Below are 18189 nucleotides of genomic sequence, written 5' to 3'. Positions count from 1 at the left end.
CTGCCCAGTAGGTGGCAATATGGATGAAGAATGTGAATTGCCAAAAACAAAAGAAGAAGAATGTGAAAGTGAAAGTTTAGATTGATAGTAAAAAGGACTTAAATATTGATTGTTTCTCATCCACACCTATCATATTGCTTCTGAAGATATGGATTTGACCATTGGAGTCTTATGGATTACTTTTATGCTGCCTTTATGTGCTTTTTGAAGCTTCAACATTTTGGTACCCATTCAATTGTGAGGACCTACAGAGCTGAGATATTCTTCTAAAAATCTTTGTTTGTGTTCTGCAGAAGAAAGAAAGTCATACACATCTGGGATGGCATGAGGGTGAGTAAATGATGAGAATTTTCATTTTTGGGTAAACTATCCCTTTAAGTCTCACAAGCCTTAAGTCCATTTAACACCATAAAAATGATTGGTTTATTTTGAGTTGGACATGAAGAAATGAATGACTTGCAGTTCAGTATGTTTTTAATTTGCTAAAAAGAAACATCGGATAGGAGTAATTTATTCTGGCGGTAGTGCTGTATGTTTTGCAGCGTAGGTTCAAAAGAGCCGGCTCATACGTGTCATTTGTTCGGTAATCGGACTACATTGGTTGCGCTGTATGTTTTACGGTGTAGATTCAAAAGAACTGGCTCATAAGAGTAATTTGTTCGGGAAGCGTACAACACTGGTCGCACTTTGTATGTTTGTTCTGAAATTGTGCTACACTCGTTGCGCTGTATGTTTTACGGCATATATTCAAAAGAACCGACTCATAAGAGGCATTCATTCGGGAATCGGACTCCACTGGTCGCCCTATATGTTTTTATTCACTGCAGATTTAGAAGCAGTGTTTCAGTGCCAAATTGATGAATTGTGCAGAAAACACTGTCAGTGTATTTTAGAACAGTGTTTCATCCACATCGCCTGAAGAATACACATTTGAGAACCATTAACAGAACTTGAAGTCGGGAAAATCATTCGGCACCAATATTGTTTTTTTTTTTTTTTTTAAATGGAACCTGTTCTGAATAAGGTTCTTGGTTCACAAAACTACTCACACGTTCATGCAAAAGCTACAAACCCTTTTGTCCCTTGCTTCCATCCTCCTGCAGTCTGCTTAGCACCCCTTTAAAGATGATGATCTGAGCCCTCTCAAGGTCTGATAAAGCCACGGCCTGTTTGATAGGACAGGGTCTGACAGCCCACTTCACCATGCTCCGCACCACAAACTGTAGCACAGAGCGCAGCTCAGCGTTCTCCTCCCCACCAGAGGTCCTCGCTGAATCAGGGCTTGTTAGGTTGACGCCAGCCTCAGATTTGGGCGCCATGAGAAGATCTGTGAACTTCACGCAGCTCAGAATGACTGCCAGGGACTTTAGCGCCCCCAGGAGGAGGTAGGAAATGCGAATCGCACGAAGTTCCAACGTGAAGAAGTCCACTCTGGGTTGTAGTGCAAGTATTGGTGGACAGGGGGCGCTGTTACGGTCATCATTTGATTGATTGAGGGTTCTGGATGTGTTATCTTGGTTCTCCTCTGCTTTATATCTGTCCTCATCCACTGGACAGGCTATCCCATCTTCGTCCATCATAATACGAGCGATGTCTTCATCTAATCGTCTTTCCAGCTCACTACGTGGGCCGCCCTCTGAGCTTATCCGGCTCCGTGGCATTCCCAATGTACTGGATGATCCAGACGGAGGCTCTTGCTCTTTCAGAATGCCGGTCATCAGGATGAGGTCAAACAGGACCGACGGCTTGAGACCGCAGCAGCGGGACATGTCCAACTGGGGGACATCGCACGGCTCCAGGGAGGTGAGAGGTGTGTCACTAGGTGACCAAGAATTCAGGAAGCTTTGGATTAGTGGGACGACAGCAGGTCACAAGCAGTATGAAGATGAGGAGAGGAGACACGAAGGGGGTAAGACGGAAACAAAAGAAAGAGTGAAAAGGAAAGGATACAATGATTAGAAAAAAAATGAAGACAAAGGACAAAAGACAATACAAGAAAAGGGAAGTGAAGATATATCGAAAAGGAAAAAAGATGCATGCAACTGGCAAAAGAACAGGACAGATATAAAACATACATAAATTACAATGGCTTCTGAACAGAGATCAAAGAAAATACTGGTAAACATAGAATGTCTTACAATGTATTTAGCCAAGATTAAGAATATTGCACTCTTAAAATCAACATGAAACAGCATTTGCAACCTATTTTACTTCAGTAATATGATGCATTCTGATTAAAACAATAAGAAAGAAAAAACAAATGTAGGGGATTTTAACCATCGGGAGTTAATTTAATCGGAAAAAGTGGTCGCTACAGCATACACTCACTGAGCACTTTATTGGGAACACTATGGTCCTAAAAAAGTGCCCGAAGTGGTCTTCTGCTGTTGTAGCCCATCCGCCTCAAGGTTTGATGTGTTGTGCATTCTGAGATGCTATTCTGCTCACTATAATTGTAGAGCGGTTATCTGAGTTACCGTAGCCTTTCTGTCAGCTTGAACCAGTCTGGCCATTCTCCGTTGACCTCTCACATCAACAAGGCATTTCCGTGAGCAGAACTGACGCTTACTGGATGTTTTTTGTTTCTGGCACCATTCTGAGTAAACTCTAAAGATCTGTAGTACCAACAATCATGCCACAGTCGAAATCACTGAGATCACATTTCTTCCCTATTCTGATGGTTGATGTGAATATTAACTGAAGCCATACCCGTATCTGCATGATTTTATGCACTGCTGCCCCACGATTGGCTGATTAGATAATCGTATGAGTAAGGTGTACAGGTGTTCCTACCAAAGTGCTCGGTGAGTGTATGACGCTATATGGTGGCTGGAGGGGAGGGGCTGAAAAATAAGAGAGCTTGGTGATGTCATTGCAGAGGCGGAGCAAGTTATTTCATTCAGTTCCATTTTGTTGAAAGATTACAAAGACAAACATTGATTTTCCTTTGGAATAACAAAAATGCAAAAATGTATCATATTAAAATTGTCAAATAGGGTAATTGTTGACTTCAAGGCCTATTTACACAGATTTGTATTATTTATCCCAAGCACAAATATTTGCCATGAACTTTTGTTGCAAAAAATAAAATTAAAAAATGCTTCCCCAATGGCAAAAGTGTTTCTCTAATATGCAGTAACTATACAGTTTAGTGGTCATTATATAAAAATATTTGACAATAAAATCAGACCAGCAGACAAATCAGAATCATACACTGCATATTACTAGGCTCTCTGTAATATATGATTCTGATGATGATGGTATGATTCCACATGTATTTCCATGTGTATGAGACCTATGATGGAGATTTTTTGAGAGTATCTGTGTACATGTATTTAACTTACCTCACAGAAAAATCTGTCTCCTCCCACTGAAGCTTGGCTAGGGGGCTTCCCTCTTTCAGTACCCCGAGCAGGGTCGCCCGTCGGCCGCTGGGTTTGTGCAGGCAGGTCCCTCCAGCACGGAGGCCGCTGTCCACCCCTCCGATGAGGGCCATAACAGGCCAGACCTCAGTGCACAGCACACTGAGCTGGGCATCAGAAAGCCCAGCAGGGCCAGAGAGGTGGTCCGTCGATTTCCCCAGATCAGTCCAAGCAGAGCTCCTTACTCTCGCTGCACATTTCTCATCAGACTCCTTACTGGCATGACCTACTGATACAGGACAGAAGGCATTAACCTTTAAATGAAGAGTCTAATCTTCCTTTACTTTTTTTTTAAATGATAATTTGACTTAATATATAAGGTAAAATAAACAAATATCTGAGACAAACTAATAAACCATTAAAGTGCACAAATCAACTGACCGATCTTGCCGTGTACTCCCTCCCTCATAAGTGGGTTTATGAGCTGGAGTTTATTCAGCATGTGCTGGTTGATATGATGAACCCAGTCATCGTTTACATACAGCTGTCTCAGCAGCTGAATCGTGGACTCCAGCAGAACCGTGGCCCGGGGGCTACACAGCGGCTCCCCTGGCAAAAGATCACTAGGCATCCCGCGCATCTGCAGGTCACACAGAGCCACCTAAAGGCCAGTGGGGGAACAGGAGGTTCTTGTAAGTTTATTTTTCTTATACTAATGTCGTTTTTGACTTTTTTTTATAACTGCATAAAAGGAACCCTTGATTATCCATTGGTGTGTTTTGGATGGGCTGACCTTTTCTCCGGGGTTACTGCTGTAAAAGAGAACGCATGGATAGAGCTCTGTGGTATCCACTCCTTCAAACGCCAGCTTGGGTTCCTACCCATCCACATACATACACAAACACAGTACACAAAAAACATTTTAGTTTGTATTTACACACTGAGGGACAAGTCAAAATTAGCTTCTGTGGTAATCAGCAGCATGCCACAGGTGTGAAGAAGCTTAACTTTTATTTAATGCCGAAGTATGTAACTTTTTCCGTGTTAAAATACTTTCTCCCATCCCAACTTAATATGCAGAGACAACCATTAGTAGGTTAATATTCTCAAACTGTAAACACAGTGTTTCTGTGGCACTATGAAAATTGCTCTGTTTGTTTTGAGCGACCCGCTTCAACAACTTAACTCAACTCAGTGGTGTGAGCTGGCATCTTTGTTTGACCAATGGCAGATGGGGTGTATTCAGAAAGCTGTTTTGAAAAAGTTTCTTTTAGCAATTCCATTTGGTGGCGCTAGTAGCGCAGAAATTACATACTTTAACTTTAACCTGGAATATTCATTTTTAAATTACCATTTGTTGCAAATGCGTATCCCATTCCCTTTAAATTGATAGATTTTTGAATTAGTCACAGATGCTCAATGTAGCATATTTCACAGTGAAACTGAATATTCAACAGAAAATAATGCAGTTACTTTGTTATAGATTACATGATTACATATTAACAAGGCAACGGCAGTAAATTGTTAATTTATTGATAATTTTTAAATCAATAACATCATATTCTTACCCCGAAGCGCAACAGTCTCACAGATGAACATTTTGAGCATGTGCTCCTTTTACGTTACAACGGTAATATATGCACCTCAGCTAATGAATGTCATTGTTGTCAGATTTAATGTTTATTTCATTCATGTAATGTTTAATGCATTTTTTTTAATTGTCATAAGGAACTCTTTTTGTGAGGCTCCTTTTGTTAGTAATAAAGAATGTAATCAATTTTCTTCCTATTTATACTTTTAGGTTAAAATGAGTATCCTACTCAAATGCATGTGACATAAAATAAAATAGAATTAGGTTGAAAGTAATCCAAAAGTAATTGGATTACACTACCCCCATAATATAATCTATGATATTACGTTACTGATTGCATTTTTGTCATGTAATTTGTAATCAGTACCTGATTACAATTCACAAGTTATTTGCCCAGCACTGGTGATGCAACGGTTTCCTTCAGGATCAAAGCACATGCTTATCATGTTCTACTAAAAAGAGTGAAGCCCCATCCGAAACAATTTACTGCGATAAACCCTTTGGTTTCATGAAAAGATTATTGGAACGAAATTAAGCAGTTATTGGATTACTTTAATGCTGCCTTTATATGCTTTTTTGACCTTCAAAGTTCTGGCCACCATTTACTTGCACTGTATAGAGCTACAGAGCTGAGATATTCTTCTAAAAATCTTAGTTTATGTGTTCACCAGAAGAAAGAAAGTCATTCACATCTGGGATGGCATGAAGGTGAGTAAATAATGAGAGAATTTTAATTTTTGGGTGAACTATGCCTTTAACTGGTTACCAGCATTTAAAAATAAAGTTTTTACTCCAGAACAATTTAAAGGGACTTTGTTCCTGTTTTGTCAACAACAAAAAAAAATAATGTTTTCTGTTTTCATTTTTGTTCCTTGAACCATTTTCAGTCCCCGGTTCTACTAGCTTCTAAAGCTAGCAATGTTTTATTTGGAGCTAATTATATTGCCACTGTTACTGCAAATTGTCCCCTAAAATGTTCAGAAAAGTGGAAAAGTATTCAATCTAGCAATCCCACTCAGTGTAAGGCTCATAAACAATCACTGACCCTGTTGTTTTTGGCAAAAGAGATGGTTCTGGCCTCCATGTCAAGGATGCAGGTGATGGTGTCGCCCTGAGTGAAGGAGGGCAGTGCTCGGCCCAGTTCACCTCCGTGATACAGGCTTCCGCTGTAGGCCCGGTACAGCCACATGTCTGTAGTGGTGCGATGGTTGTAGTCACGAATGGGCCATCGGGACACTCCGATACACGTCCCCTCATTTCCCCTGTTCTCCTTAGTAATGTAGAACTGCGAAACAAATGACAGAATTGAAGCAGGGTGTTAATGAATGTTGCAAATCTCTTTATGACGTGTGATCAAATTGATAACCACTGTATTTTGAACTGGTACCTTCCAGATGAAGCATCCAGATGTGATCGCAGTGGTGGCTAGACCATATCCTTTCCCTCCCGATCCATGAGATAGTACATTCCCGCTCTCCAGAGAACAACAGATTAGCTTATGAGGGTCGAAGGAGAAATCACCGATAGGGATACACTCATCTTCACTTCCGCTGTCCTGAAGGACAAATAAGCACACATAAAACTATTTAAACTGTGGAAACTAATACAATTGTGTACAATTTGTCCAATGGATAGACAAAGACAAGTTTAAATACCCTATTTGAGAACTCAGAAGCTTTTTCCAGATGTTTCCTCAAGGCTACAGGTTCCTCCCACATATACGTGGATAAAAGGCTGAATAACTGATCCACAATCTGAAAGAAAAACAAAAACACATGGTACAGTGGCAAGAAAAAGAATGCAAACCCTTTGGAATTATCTGCATTTGTGTATAAATTTGTATTAAAATCTGGTTTGATCTTCATCTTAGTTACAGTAATAACCAAAAACATAATCTGTTTTAACTGATAACATTCAAATTATTGTATTATTCTTGTACATATTGAATACATCATTCAAACATTAACAGTGTATGTTGGAAAAAGTATGTGAACCCCTAGGTTAATGACATGAACAAAAGCTAAATGGAGTCAGAGTTAGCAAACCTGGCATCCAATTAATGAAACTGAGATTGGAGGTGTGGGTTAGAGCTACTTTGACTTATAAAAAGCACTTACATTTTGAGTTTGTTATCGTAAAAAAAGAGATCTCAGAAGACCCACAATCAAGGATTGTTGATTTGCATTAAGCTGAAAAGGGTTAAAAAGTTATCTCAAAGAGATTAGATATTCATCTGTCCACAGTTAGACAAACTGTCTATAAATGGAGAAGATTTAGTACTGTGGCTACTCTCCCAAGAAGTGGCCATCCAGCCAAGATGACTCAAAGGGCACACTGCAAATGCTCAATGAGGTGAAAAAAGAACCCTAGAGTGACAGCTAAATACTTGAAGGAATCATTGGAACTGATTAACAGACTCTGTTCATGAGTCTGCTATACGGAAAACATTAAACAGGCTTATGTCCATGGCAGGACACCACAAAGGAAGCTGCTGCTTTCCAACAAAAGCATTGCTACATACCTGAAGTTTGCCAAAGACCCCCTTGACACTCCACAACGCTAATGGAAAAATGTTTTGTGGACTGATGAAACCAAGGTTGAATTGTTTGGGAAGAACACGCAGCACTAGGTATGGAGTAAAAAGGGCACCGCATCCTAAGAATATGCTGAATAGAGCTGAAGCAGTTCTATAAGGAAGAATGGTCCAAAATTCCTGATGAACGTTGTGCAGGTCTAATCCGCAGCTACCGGAAAAGCTTGGTTGTGGTTATTACTGCCAAAGGAGGGTCGACCAGTTATTAAATCCAAGGGTTCACTTACTTTTTCCACAGCACTGTGGATGTTTAATAGGATGTGTTCAGTAAAGACATGAAAAATTATAATTATTTGTGTGTTGTTATCTTAAGCACATTGTGTTAGTCTATACTTGTGACTTTGATGAAGATGAGATCACATTTCATGTCCAATTAATGCAGAAACACAGCTAATTCCAAAGGATTCACATACTTTTTCTTGCCATGCTCATTATTATGTCAGAATGAGCCAACAATCGTTTCATGTCAGGTGAACAACATTAAAGTCAATGTGAATTGCCATTTGCAATGCATTTTATTTTTGTAATGTGTAGTATTTAAGTGAAACAGGATATTCAAGGAGAAAAAAATGTGGGGAGGGACTTGATTGTATCCAATGGAAATTTCTTGCGGCAACGTGCCAATATGAACGAGGTTCTCTCATGAACTTTAGTATCATGAACTCACAACAACCGTCAAGATTTTCACTGAAAAAAGGGACTTAAATTTGTACTTAAATTTCAGGTTGTTTTACCAAATCTAAAATGTCTTCAGAAAACTTGGAATATGACGTACAAGCTGCATGGACTTCTTTTATGATACTTTGGGTCCTTTTTAAGCTTTAATGTGAGGCATTATCCACTTCTATTGCATTGAAAAGATGGTTCGAAATATTCATTAAAATATCTCCTTTTGTGTTCAGCACAAGAAAGAAAGTCATATCGGTTCTAAACAACATAAGGGTAAGTAATAGATGACAGAAATGTCATTTTTGGGTAAGCTATGCCTTTAAGAAAGCACTTCCCTTTCTCACCTGTTTCATCACGGCATGATCTGAACATGTGGGCAGCAGAGCTTCAAGAATATGGAAAGCTAACAGTTTAGTCCGCAGGTTGTGGAAAAGTGGATTCCCTGAGCTGCTCTTGTACGAGATGATAGTCATCAGTGGATCAATCCACTTGACAAATGCTGAGACTCTTTTGGCGACCCGTAGTGACATAATGCGTCTTAGAAAGACAAGAAAGTCAGCGAGCTGGGACTCCACAACCCTGCTGCTACAAACTACATCTGCACCTAAATAAAAATGAAAAATACATGAAAAAACAAGCCAACAAAACCAGTACAGAAATACCAAACTTAAAAACTCTTAAGCAGTATCTGTTTGTTTGAGCAAAACAACCTGCTTGAAATTACACACTGCACCTTTAAATGTATCAGGTAAAATGCATCTGTTGCAAAACTATGTACCAAAATGAAATTAAAGGAATATATCACCCAAAAATGAAAATGTTCTCATCATTTACTCACCCTCAAGCCATGACATTCTTTCTTCTGCAGAACACAAAGATTTTTAGAAGAATATCTCAGCTCTGTAGGACCAACACTTTCAAGCTCCAAAAAGCACACGAAGGCAGCGTAAAAGTAATCAATAAGACTCCAGTGGTTTAATCCATGTCTTCTAAAGTGATCCAATCAATTTTTGGGTGAGAACAGACCAAAATACAACTCCTTTTTCACTGTACATCTTGCAATAGCAGTCTCTAGGCATGATCAAGATTTCGAGCTCGATTACACATCCTAGTGCTTGACGCATGTGCAGAGCGCTATATGGCACTAGGAAACGGACTTGTGGTCTGTTCTGTATTCTCAACCAAAAAAATAGATTGGAAGTGTAATCAAGCTTGAAATCATGATTGCAAAGGAGACTGCTGATGTCAAGATTTATAGTAAAAAAGGACTTTGATTTTGATTTTCAGAAGACATGGATTAAACCACTGGAGTCTGATGGATTACTTTTATCTCGCGTTTATGGGATTTTTGGAGTTTCAAAGTTTTGGACCCCATTCACTTGGCTGAGATATTCTTTAAAAAATACTTGTGTGTTTTGCAGAACAAAGAAAGTCATACATATTTGGGATGGCATTAGGGTGAGTAAATGAGGAGAAGTACTACTGGTGTCATTGGAATGACTCACTCTCTTGTTTGGATGTCTCCTCTTGGATGTGCTCTGTGGAGTCTCTCTCTAGCACCTCCTGCTGGTGGACAGCATGTAATAAACACTGTAACTGCTCGCTCATCACATCCATAAGAGCCTGGGACACATCCAATGGCAGAGACTCCTCACAGGAACTGGAGAAACATACAACAGACAAATATACATGTATTACCCTATCACAATGTTCATGCATTTTAACAACTATGATCTTTTAATAGTAAATCTGATCATAATTGGTTAAATATTAAGGGGACATCCAATAAATACAGGATTACTTCAAAATAAGAGGTTGTTCAGAACTTTCTCTTTCGTTTTGTATTTAATAATCAAGTCCATAGTCTCACCTGCCAGCAATGCCGATTATCTGCAGGAGTCTGGCAGCGGCCAGTTTCACCGCCCCACCCAGCTGCATGTGACCCGACATTGAGGCGGCAAGCCAGCGCTGATTGACCAGCACACAGGTGTTATCAGTCAGTGTGGACAAGATCTCCAAAACACCACATTTAATAATCACCACCAGATCTACCGGCTGATAGTGGAAGTTGAGAGCGAACACTGTTGCTAACAGCAGGTGCTGGTAAGAGCCTGAAATGACACAAACAAATGCATGTTAAATCACTGTTGTTTATTTTTTGACAACCAGAACCATGACGAGAGAAAAAAAAAAATGCAGTGAAACTTACTTTGAAGCATAAAGTGAATAACTAAGGAATGATATTTAAAAACATTTCAGTTTAGTAAAAAAAAAAAAAAAAAAAAGAACTAAACTAAGTTTTACCATACTATATTCTGTATATACACTGTATATACAGTGTGTGTGTATGTATATATATATATATATATATATATATATATATATATATATATATATATATATATTATAGTTGGATGTTTTGTTGCATGTGTCTTTGAGCAGCGTTACCCACCTGACTGTTCTCTCTCTAGTGCCATCTTCTGTCTGAGCACACGCACCAGCTGCTGGTACAGCATGTGAGCTGCAGACTGCAACTCCCTCTGAACAGCTAATGAAGCTGACTGAGTACCAGCCTACAAACACACACGGCAAAGTCATTTCAAACATCTTAAGTCATACTTCAATATACTGTGTACAGACCTCATCTAAAGCTGATATTCAATCACAATGTTGAAGATATCAATAACACTAAATATCACTGTAATTTGACCATAATGAGTGTGTTCATTTAAAATTGCTTATATGTTTACCAACAAACAAAGGATTTTTTTACCCTAAAATGAGCAGTTGTCAGAAAATCATTCAGATTTATTTTTTTAGTACTCAATTAAGTTATTGCATGTTACATTTGCTTCCTTTGTTAAATTCAATTTGCTAAAATTTAAAATGAAATAAGTGCCTGATATGTATATCAAATCTTAGTTGTCAGATCCACACAGCTGCATAGTATTTGTGTCTATGTCATAATCAAACAGTCTTACGGTGTAATGGTGAATCTCGTTGTTGAGTGCAGCCAGACTGCCAGTGATAGGTGCTCCAAGACCAAAGCATCCAGAGAGGAACTGCAGCTGCACTGACTGCAGGAGGCCTGGGAAACGGGGGGGCACCAGAGAGATGGTGTTCTTTTCCTCCATCTCTGACAGGAATGAGGAAATCTGACATATCGCCTCCAAACGAACCTGACCAAAGAGTATGAAACCAACCACAGTGACTCTAAACCATTAGTGGTACTCCGTGACAACATTCTATAATTATTTTTTTATTTTTTTATTTACTAAATACACTTATTTTGACTTATTTATAAGAATGTAAAATTTATCTGCCATGGATTTAATCACCTGGGCTCTTTGGTGTTGCTGTGCCATGGCAACTGTGATGGCTTTGGGGTCCGCCTGTGCCCCTCCATCTTTGTCCATCAGAGAAGACATTCGGAGGAGGCTCCCACACAGGAAATGGAAGACTTGGCCCAGGATGGGTGTGCCGCCTCCACCCGGACACAGTACGGTGGTGGGACTGATGCACTGACGCAGTCGCTCCCAGGCATCTTTCATGATGCCCAGAGAACACAGCGGTAGGCCTGGGGTGAGAGACAGGAGATCATATTTATGAGAAATCAGGCATGAGAGGTCAGAGATGTGAAAGATCAGATGAGCGATCAGACATGTGAGAAATCAGACATGGTGAGATCAGAAATGTGAGAGATCAGATATGACTGATCAGGTATTTGTAATCAGATACATCACTGAGATCAGTATTATGAGGAATCAAATATCTGAGATCAGACAGGTAAAAGATCAGAAATTTGAGATCAGACATGAGAGGTTAGATACGTGAGATCAGACATGAGAGAGATCAGATATATGAGAGATCAGATATGATAAGACATGTGAGAGATCAGACATGTGGGATTAGACATGACTGATCAGGTATTTGAGATCAGATATGTGAAATCAGATATTTGAGATCATACAAGTGAGAGATCAGACTTGACTGATCAGATATTTGCAATCAGACAAATCACTGAGATCAGTCTTGTGAGAAATCAAATCTGTGAGATCAGACAGGTCAGAGATCAGGCATGTGAGAGATCAGATATGGTGAGATCAGGCATGAGAGAGATCAGGCATGAGAGAGATCAGGCATGTGAGAGATCAGATATGGTGAGATCAGACATGTGAGAGATCAGAAATGGTGAGATCAGATATAGCAAGATCAGACGTGGTGAGATCAGACATGGTGAGATCAGACATGTGGGAGATCAGACACGTGGTAAATCAGACATGTGGGAGATCAGATATGGTGAGAACAGACATGTGATAGATCAGACACATGAGAGATCAGACATGTGAAAGATCAGACATGATTGATCAGTTATTTGAGATCAGATATGTGAGATCAGACAAGTGAGAGATCAGGTATGGCTAATCAGGTATTTGTGATCAAATATGTAAGATCAGACAAGAGATCAGAAATGTGAGAACAGACATGATAGGTCAGATATGTGAGCGGTCAGACATGTGAGATCAGACATAAGAGAAATCAGACATGAGAGATCAGAAATGTTAGAGATCAGACATGTGAGATAAGACATTGTAAGATCAGACACATGATAGATCAGACATGTGAGATCACATATGTGTAAGATAAGACGTGAGAGATCAAATACGGTGAGATCAGACATGTGAGAGATCAGATATGGTGAGATCAGACACGTGAGAGATCAGATATGGTGAGATCAGACATGTGAAAGATCAGACACGTGGGATCAGACATGATTGATCAGTTATTTGAGATCAGATATGTGAGATCAGACATTTGAGAAATCAGACAAGTGAGAGATCAGGTATGACTAATCAGGTATTTGTGATCAAATATGTAAGATCAGACAAGATATCAGAAATGTGAGAACAGACATGAGAGGTCAGATATGTGAGCGGTCAGACATGTGAGATCAGACATGGTAAGACCAGACACGTGAGAGATCAGACAAGACAGATCAGGTATTAAAAAATCAGATACGTGAAGAGATCAGACTTGTGAGAAATGAGATATGTGAGATCAGACAAGAAAGAGATCAGAAATGTGAAAAAAGGCATGAGATATCAGATATATAAAGGATCAGACATGTCAGAGGTAAGATATGTAAGATATCGGATATGTGAGATTTGATCGAGATCAGACTTTTGTGAATACAAATTGCACCCACCCATTTTATTCTTGAATGACCCCAAGGAACTTCTAGACTGATCTGTTGCCTTGGGAAAAAAGAGACAGATAAGAATACCAATAAGAAATCAAACAACAAGAATAAAGGAGAGATCAATTCATCCGTATTAAACAAGAAAACATGGCAGAAACATCAATACCTCTCTTTCACTGAATCTTCTCTCTGATGACTGAAACTCCATCTTTGTGCCAATTCCCTCATAGTTAAGTTGAGACCTGTGAAGAGGGAGTTTATCACTTATACATTTCTAATGATAAGACATATGGGTAAAATCTTACATAAAAGGAGATGTTACTAAGAATGTTAGCCTCAGTTACCATTCAGTCGAAGTGAATGGAAATAAGACTCAATGAAAGTGAATGGTGACTGAGACATTTTGCATAACATCTATTTTTGTGCTTCACGGAAGATAGAAAGTCATACAGGTTTGGAACAACATGAGGTTGAGTAAATGATGACAGATTTTTCGATTTTGGGTAAATTATCCCATAAAAAAAAACACTATGACTCTATTACAAAGCGTAAAGACAATAAGGCAAGTACAGTCTTTCTCCATTAAATGCTCATTTACACAAGATACACACACACACACACACAGATGCAAGCAAACACATTTTGCAAATGTACACAAACACAGACCTGGCTGAGCTGCTCTCAATATGTGTCTGTGGCGACACGCTCTCCTCCTGCCAGGCAGCTCGCACTCCCAGCAGCAGGAAAAGGCAGCGTGATACCAGCAGGTGGCAGGCCGCAGGGAAGGACAGACCTTGGTCGGTGGTGCTGTGGTGGTCCCAGGGTCTCTGTGGGGGCTCTCTGTCTGGGGATCCGGGGCTCTCTGTGCTGCTGGGTAAAGTGCTGGTACCAGACGACTCATAGACGGTTTCGTTCTGCTGGAGCTGCATGGCTTCACGCGTGGCCAGGAAACACTGCAGGACCTCTGTGGGATGGAGGAAACGTACTCACTTTTGGACATTATAATTTAAGATGAACACATTCAGTTTCACAGCATCCATGGAAATATAACAAAATGTAGAGATTTGAAAGATAAACCTTGGTCTATGGTTTAACAGAGAAGCACACAGTGGCTGTGTGAGGTAAAAACACAGAAAGCAGTATGTTTACCCGGCAGGTACATACTGCTGATGCTGGGTGTCTCCTCCTCTAAGGGATCATCCTGGTTGTGTTCAGCTGCGTGGAGCATCTGGCTGCTAGGATCTTTGTCTCGCCCGGTCTGTTCTTCTGAGCTCCCTGCCTCCTGCCTCTCCTCACTGGGGCTCTGAGATCCCAATGATGCCTGGACAGAAATTAAACAAAGAGTTGTGAATGGTATACTAATAGTGATAAATGTATAGAGTATTTTCCTATAGCTCAACTAGTAGAGCATGAGCCATGTTTGAACTCATGTTTGAATATATATATACAGTTTATACTTCTATGGCTCTATTTTCACGTGTGTTAAACTATCTTAAAGTCATGGTTTATTTTTCAATTATTAATTATTATGTTGATATTTAGAATTGTATTTATGATCTAATTTATATTTGAAAATTTCCACCTGTTGTCTTTGAGTGATTTTTAAGTCGGAGAGAGTAAAATGTTTGGATTTGGTATGATTTTTTGACCACTTTGTTATTTTGATCATATTTTTGTTTCGTTGAAGTGTAATTTGAATTTAGAAATTTGAATTTGAATTTTTTCGCATTTCAATAATTTAAAGTTTTTAAAATCAAAATCGACTGGTAGAAGTGAAGTGCATTTGATACAATCACTGTTAACACTAGCCATGATTTGTCAGTAGATGAAAATGATTATTAATACTTACATTCTCTATAATTTAACGAAGCACAAATCCAAATCCTGATGAAAACCAAATTTTCCATGCATATAAAAGGATCGTGTCACTGTCATAGAAATATGCCTGACATTGACCGGCATTAATGCACAAAAGTCCATATTTCTATTCTTCTAATTCATTGCATACAGTCCATTTACACTACCAACTTCTTAGGAATGTGCTGTCTTGTGTTTATATCACTGGTGCTTGACAGGGAATTGACTACATAATAGGATGCATATGGTTCAACAACCTGAGAAGAACCTCAGAATTAAATTGCACTTGACCCAGCCCATTAGTGCTTTGCGCGTGGAATTTCGCCAAACCTATAGGTAACTTGCGTAACCCCGGTTCTCTGATAGCATTAATTGAGGTATCTCACTATGGGATACCCCCCTTCCGCATATTCCTAGAAGCCCTATTACATTACACCAGCCCCTATTGGCTGGCAGAAGTGACTTTTGTGTCAGGAGGAGGCTCCATTTCCTAGTACAAAAGGGGCAACACAGCATCATCACGTCATTCAAAACAAGCTCACCTCTTCCTCGCTTCACACAGCAAGAGAGTGATCTGGTGAGACACCTCACTTAATGCTATCAGAGAACCGGGGTTATGCATGCAACCTACAGTTCTCTTTCAAGCATACATTTCGGAGTCTCACTATGGGATATCCTAACTCCCGTATTGCCAGACAGCCTGTTTCGAATTCCTCTGCCAACCATATAATTATCCAGGGCTGGAGAGTCCTGGTGGACTCAAGAGCCAACACTCAGTACAGCATGTGCTAAAGTCTGTGTTGTAACATCTAATTTATAAAACCTTGCAAATGTGTGCGGTGAAGACCAGCTCGCCGCCTCACAAATATCTTGTATCGTAACCCCTTTAAAGAGAGCCCACAATGTAGACATTCCCCTTGTAGAATGCACACGCAACCCAGTTGGGGTATTAAGACCCTTACTGGAACATGCCAAAGAAATAGCCTCCACTATCCAGTGCGATAAGCGCTGTTTGGTGATCGGTTTTCCCTTATGCGGTTTTGCCATGAAACAAACAGCTGATCATTCTCCCTGAATTCTCCAGTTTTCTCTGTGTAAATGCGCAGAGCACGCACTGGGCATCATGCATTCAACCTTTGCTGCTCTAATGAAGCAAAGGGTGTGGACAAATAGCCCTAAGTTCAAGAGGAACAACAGTCCCGTCTCTCAATCCCATCTCTCTCGCTCTGGAGAGGGTTGGACATATCAATGCTATCGGTGGGAACACAAAGGTGAATGCGAGGCCATTCGTGTGCCAGTGCATCTATTCCCAACGGTGCGTTCTGATCCTTCAGAGAAAAGAACAGAGGGCACTGAGCATTCTCGAGACACAAACAGATCCACGGTCGCCCTGCTGAACCAGCTCCAAATCTGCTCGACCACTTCTCTGTTCAGTCTCCACTCCCCGTAAAGAGGATTGCCCCTTGACAGCAAATCTGCAACCCGATTCATAATACCCTGTATGTGCATCGCTCTCAGGGATAAGAAGTGGGCATTGCTCCACAGAATAAGTTTGCTTGCCAATGTTTGCAAAAGGAGTGATCTTGGACCTCCTTGTCAATTTATATATGCTACCACTGAAGTGTTGTCCATTCTCACAAGAACATGATGCCCTTCTAATAAGGGAAGAAAATGCTTCAGGGTTAAGAAAACCACCAGCATTTCCAGATAATTTATATGGTGATTGGTCAAATGATAACCCCATTTCCCATTTATTATCCTGCCCTCGTGAGTGCCCCCACAACCGGACAGTGAAGCGTCCGTTGTAATGACTTTTTTGGCCTGAACAACACCCATGGGGACCCTTTGAATAAAAAATGATGGGTGTTTCCAATGGCGCAATGCCAGCACTGACACCGATGTCACCCTCACTCTCCTCCGAGAGTGATGTAAGGGGTCCAATCTCAGAGAGGCTACCCAGTGTTGAAACTCTCTCATGAATAATCGGCCTAGTGGAATAACTATCAGAGCTGAGGCCATTAACCCCAAAAGCCTGAGGCATGTTCGAAAGCAAACACCGTTTCCCCTTCCAAAACTCGGCTAGACACTGAGTAAACTTTATTACTCTCTCCTCTGACGGTCGCGCTCTAAATGTCACCGAGTCCAATGACAGCCCCAGATACGTAATTGACTGTGTGGGGATTAATACACTCTTCTCAGTTTTTAATCTTGAAACCAATTTTTGAAGATGATCTATAAGCATTGCAGTGTGCTCTGTCACGAGTCAATCGTCTATGTATGTAACGAGACGAATGCCTCTCTCTCTCCGAGTGGGGTCAGAGAAACAAATTTCCATACATTTGACATAGACCCTCGGGCTGAGAGACAGTCCGAAAGGCAGAACTAAATATTCGTACATCACCCCCTGAAACACAAACCTCAGAAATTTCCTGTGGGGTGGGTATATGTTTATTTGAAAATATGCATCTTTCAGATCGATGGACGTGAACCAATCACCTGGATGCACCAATTTCAGGAGTGTTGAATGAGTGAGCATTCTGAATTTGTACTTTCTTAAATACTTGTTAAGTGCTTGCAGATATAATATGGTACGGAGTGCCCGAGTTCCTTTCTTTAGAACAAGGAAATACCTCAAATAAAAGCCGCTCTGGCTTTGCTTGTGCGGAATCACTCTAATTGCTTTCTTGTTCAGCAAGGAGGAAATTTCGTCTTGAAGGACATGAACTGATGCCCCCCGAACCCTGAAAGTGAATTATCCCTCTGAATTGCTGGGATCATGCAGTAAATTGCAGTCTGTATCCGAACTGTATTGTCCTCAATACCAGGCGGGACTTTGTACATGTTCGCCAATTGCTTATGTGCAGCGCTCTGTCACCATCTCGTGGCTGAGGCGTGAACGAGCCTGAGCTCTGCGCAG

At 40.3% G+C, this 18189-nt stretch overlaps 1 protein-coding gene across 1 annotated transcript in view; it reads right to left on the bottom strand.

Annotated features, from left to right (window-relative positions):
- Positions 1–18189, bottom strand: part of LOC127428825 (probable E3 ubiquitin-protein ligase HERC1) — a 117856-nt gene that overhangs the window by 48185 nt on the left and 51482 nt on the right. Inside the window, exons 22-38 of the mRNA XM_051677441.1 lie at positions 14565–14736; positions 14082–14379; positions 13582–13657; positions 13422–13470; positions 11554–11792; positions 11197–11394; positions 10668–10788; positions 10086–10326; positions 9721–9875; positions 8560–8819; positions 6609–6707; positions 6341–6508; positions 5999–6238; positions 4156–4239; positions 3804–4023; positions 3345–3651; positions 1073–1818 (exon numbers count right to left, since the gene is read on the bottom strand). Coding sequence (XP_051533401.1) covers positions 1073–1818; positions 3345–3651; positions 3804–4023; positions 4156–4239; positions 5999–6238; positions 6341–6508; positions 6609–6707; positions 8560–8819; positions 9721–9875; positions 10086–10326; positions 10668–10788; positions 11197–11394; positions 11554–11792; positions 13422–13470; positions 13582–13657; positions 14082–14379; positions 14565–14736 — 3673 coding nt within the window. The remainder of the gene's footprint in view (positions 1–1072; positions 1819–3344; positions 3652–3803; positions 4024–4155; positions 4240–5998; positions 6239–6340; positions 6509–6608; positions 6708–8559; positions 8820–9720; positions 9876–10085; positions 10327–10667; positions 10789–11196; positions 11395–11553; positions 11793–13421; positions 13471–13581; positions 13658–14081; positions 14380–14564; positions 14737–18189) is intronic.

This window comes from Myxocyprinus asiaticus, chromosome 38, assembly GCF_019703515.2.
Source record: "Myxocyprinus asiaticus isolate MX2 ecotype Aquarium Trade chromosome 38, UBuf_Myxa_2, whole genome shotgun sequence".
NCBI classification, from domain to species: Eukaryota; Metazoa; Chordata; class Actinopteri; order Cypriniformes; family Catostomidae; genus Myxocyprinus; species Myxocyprinus asiaticus.
The sequence above is the reverse complement of the archived record's forward strand: the minus strand, read 5'-3'. Positions and strand labels throughout refer to the sequence as shown.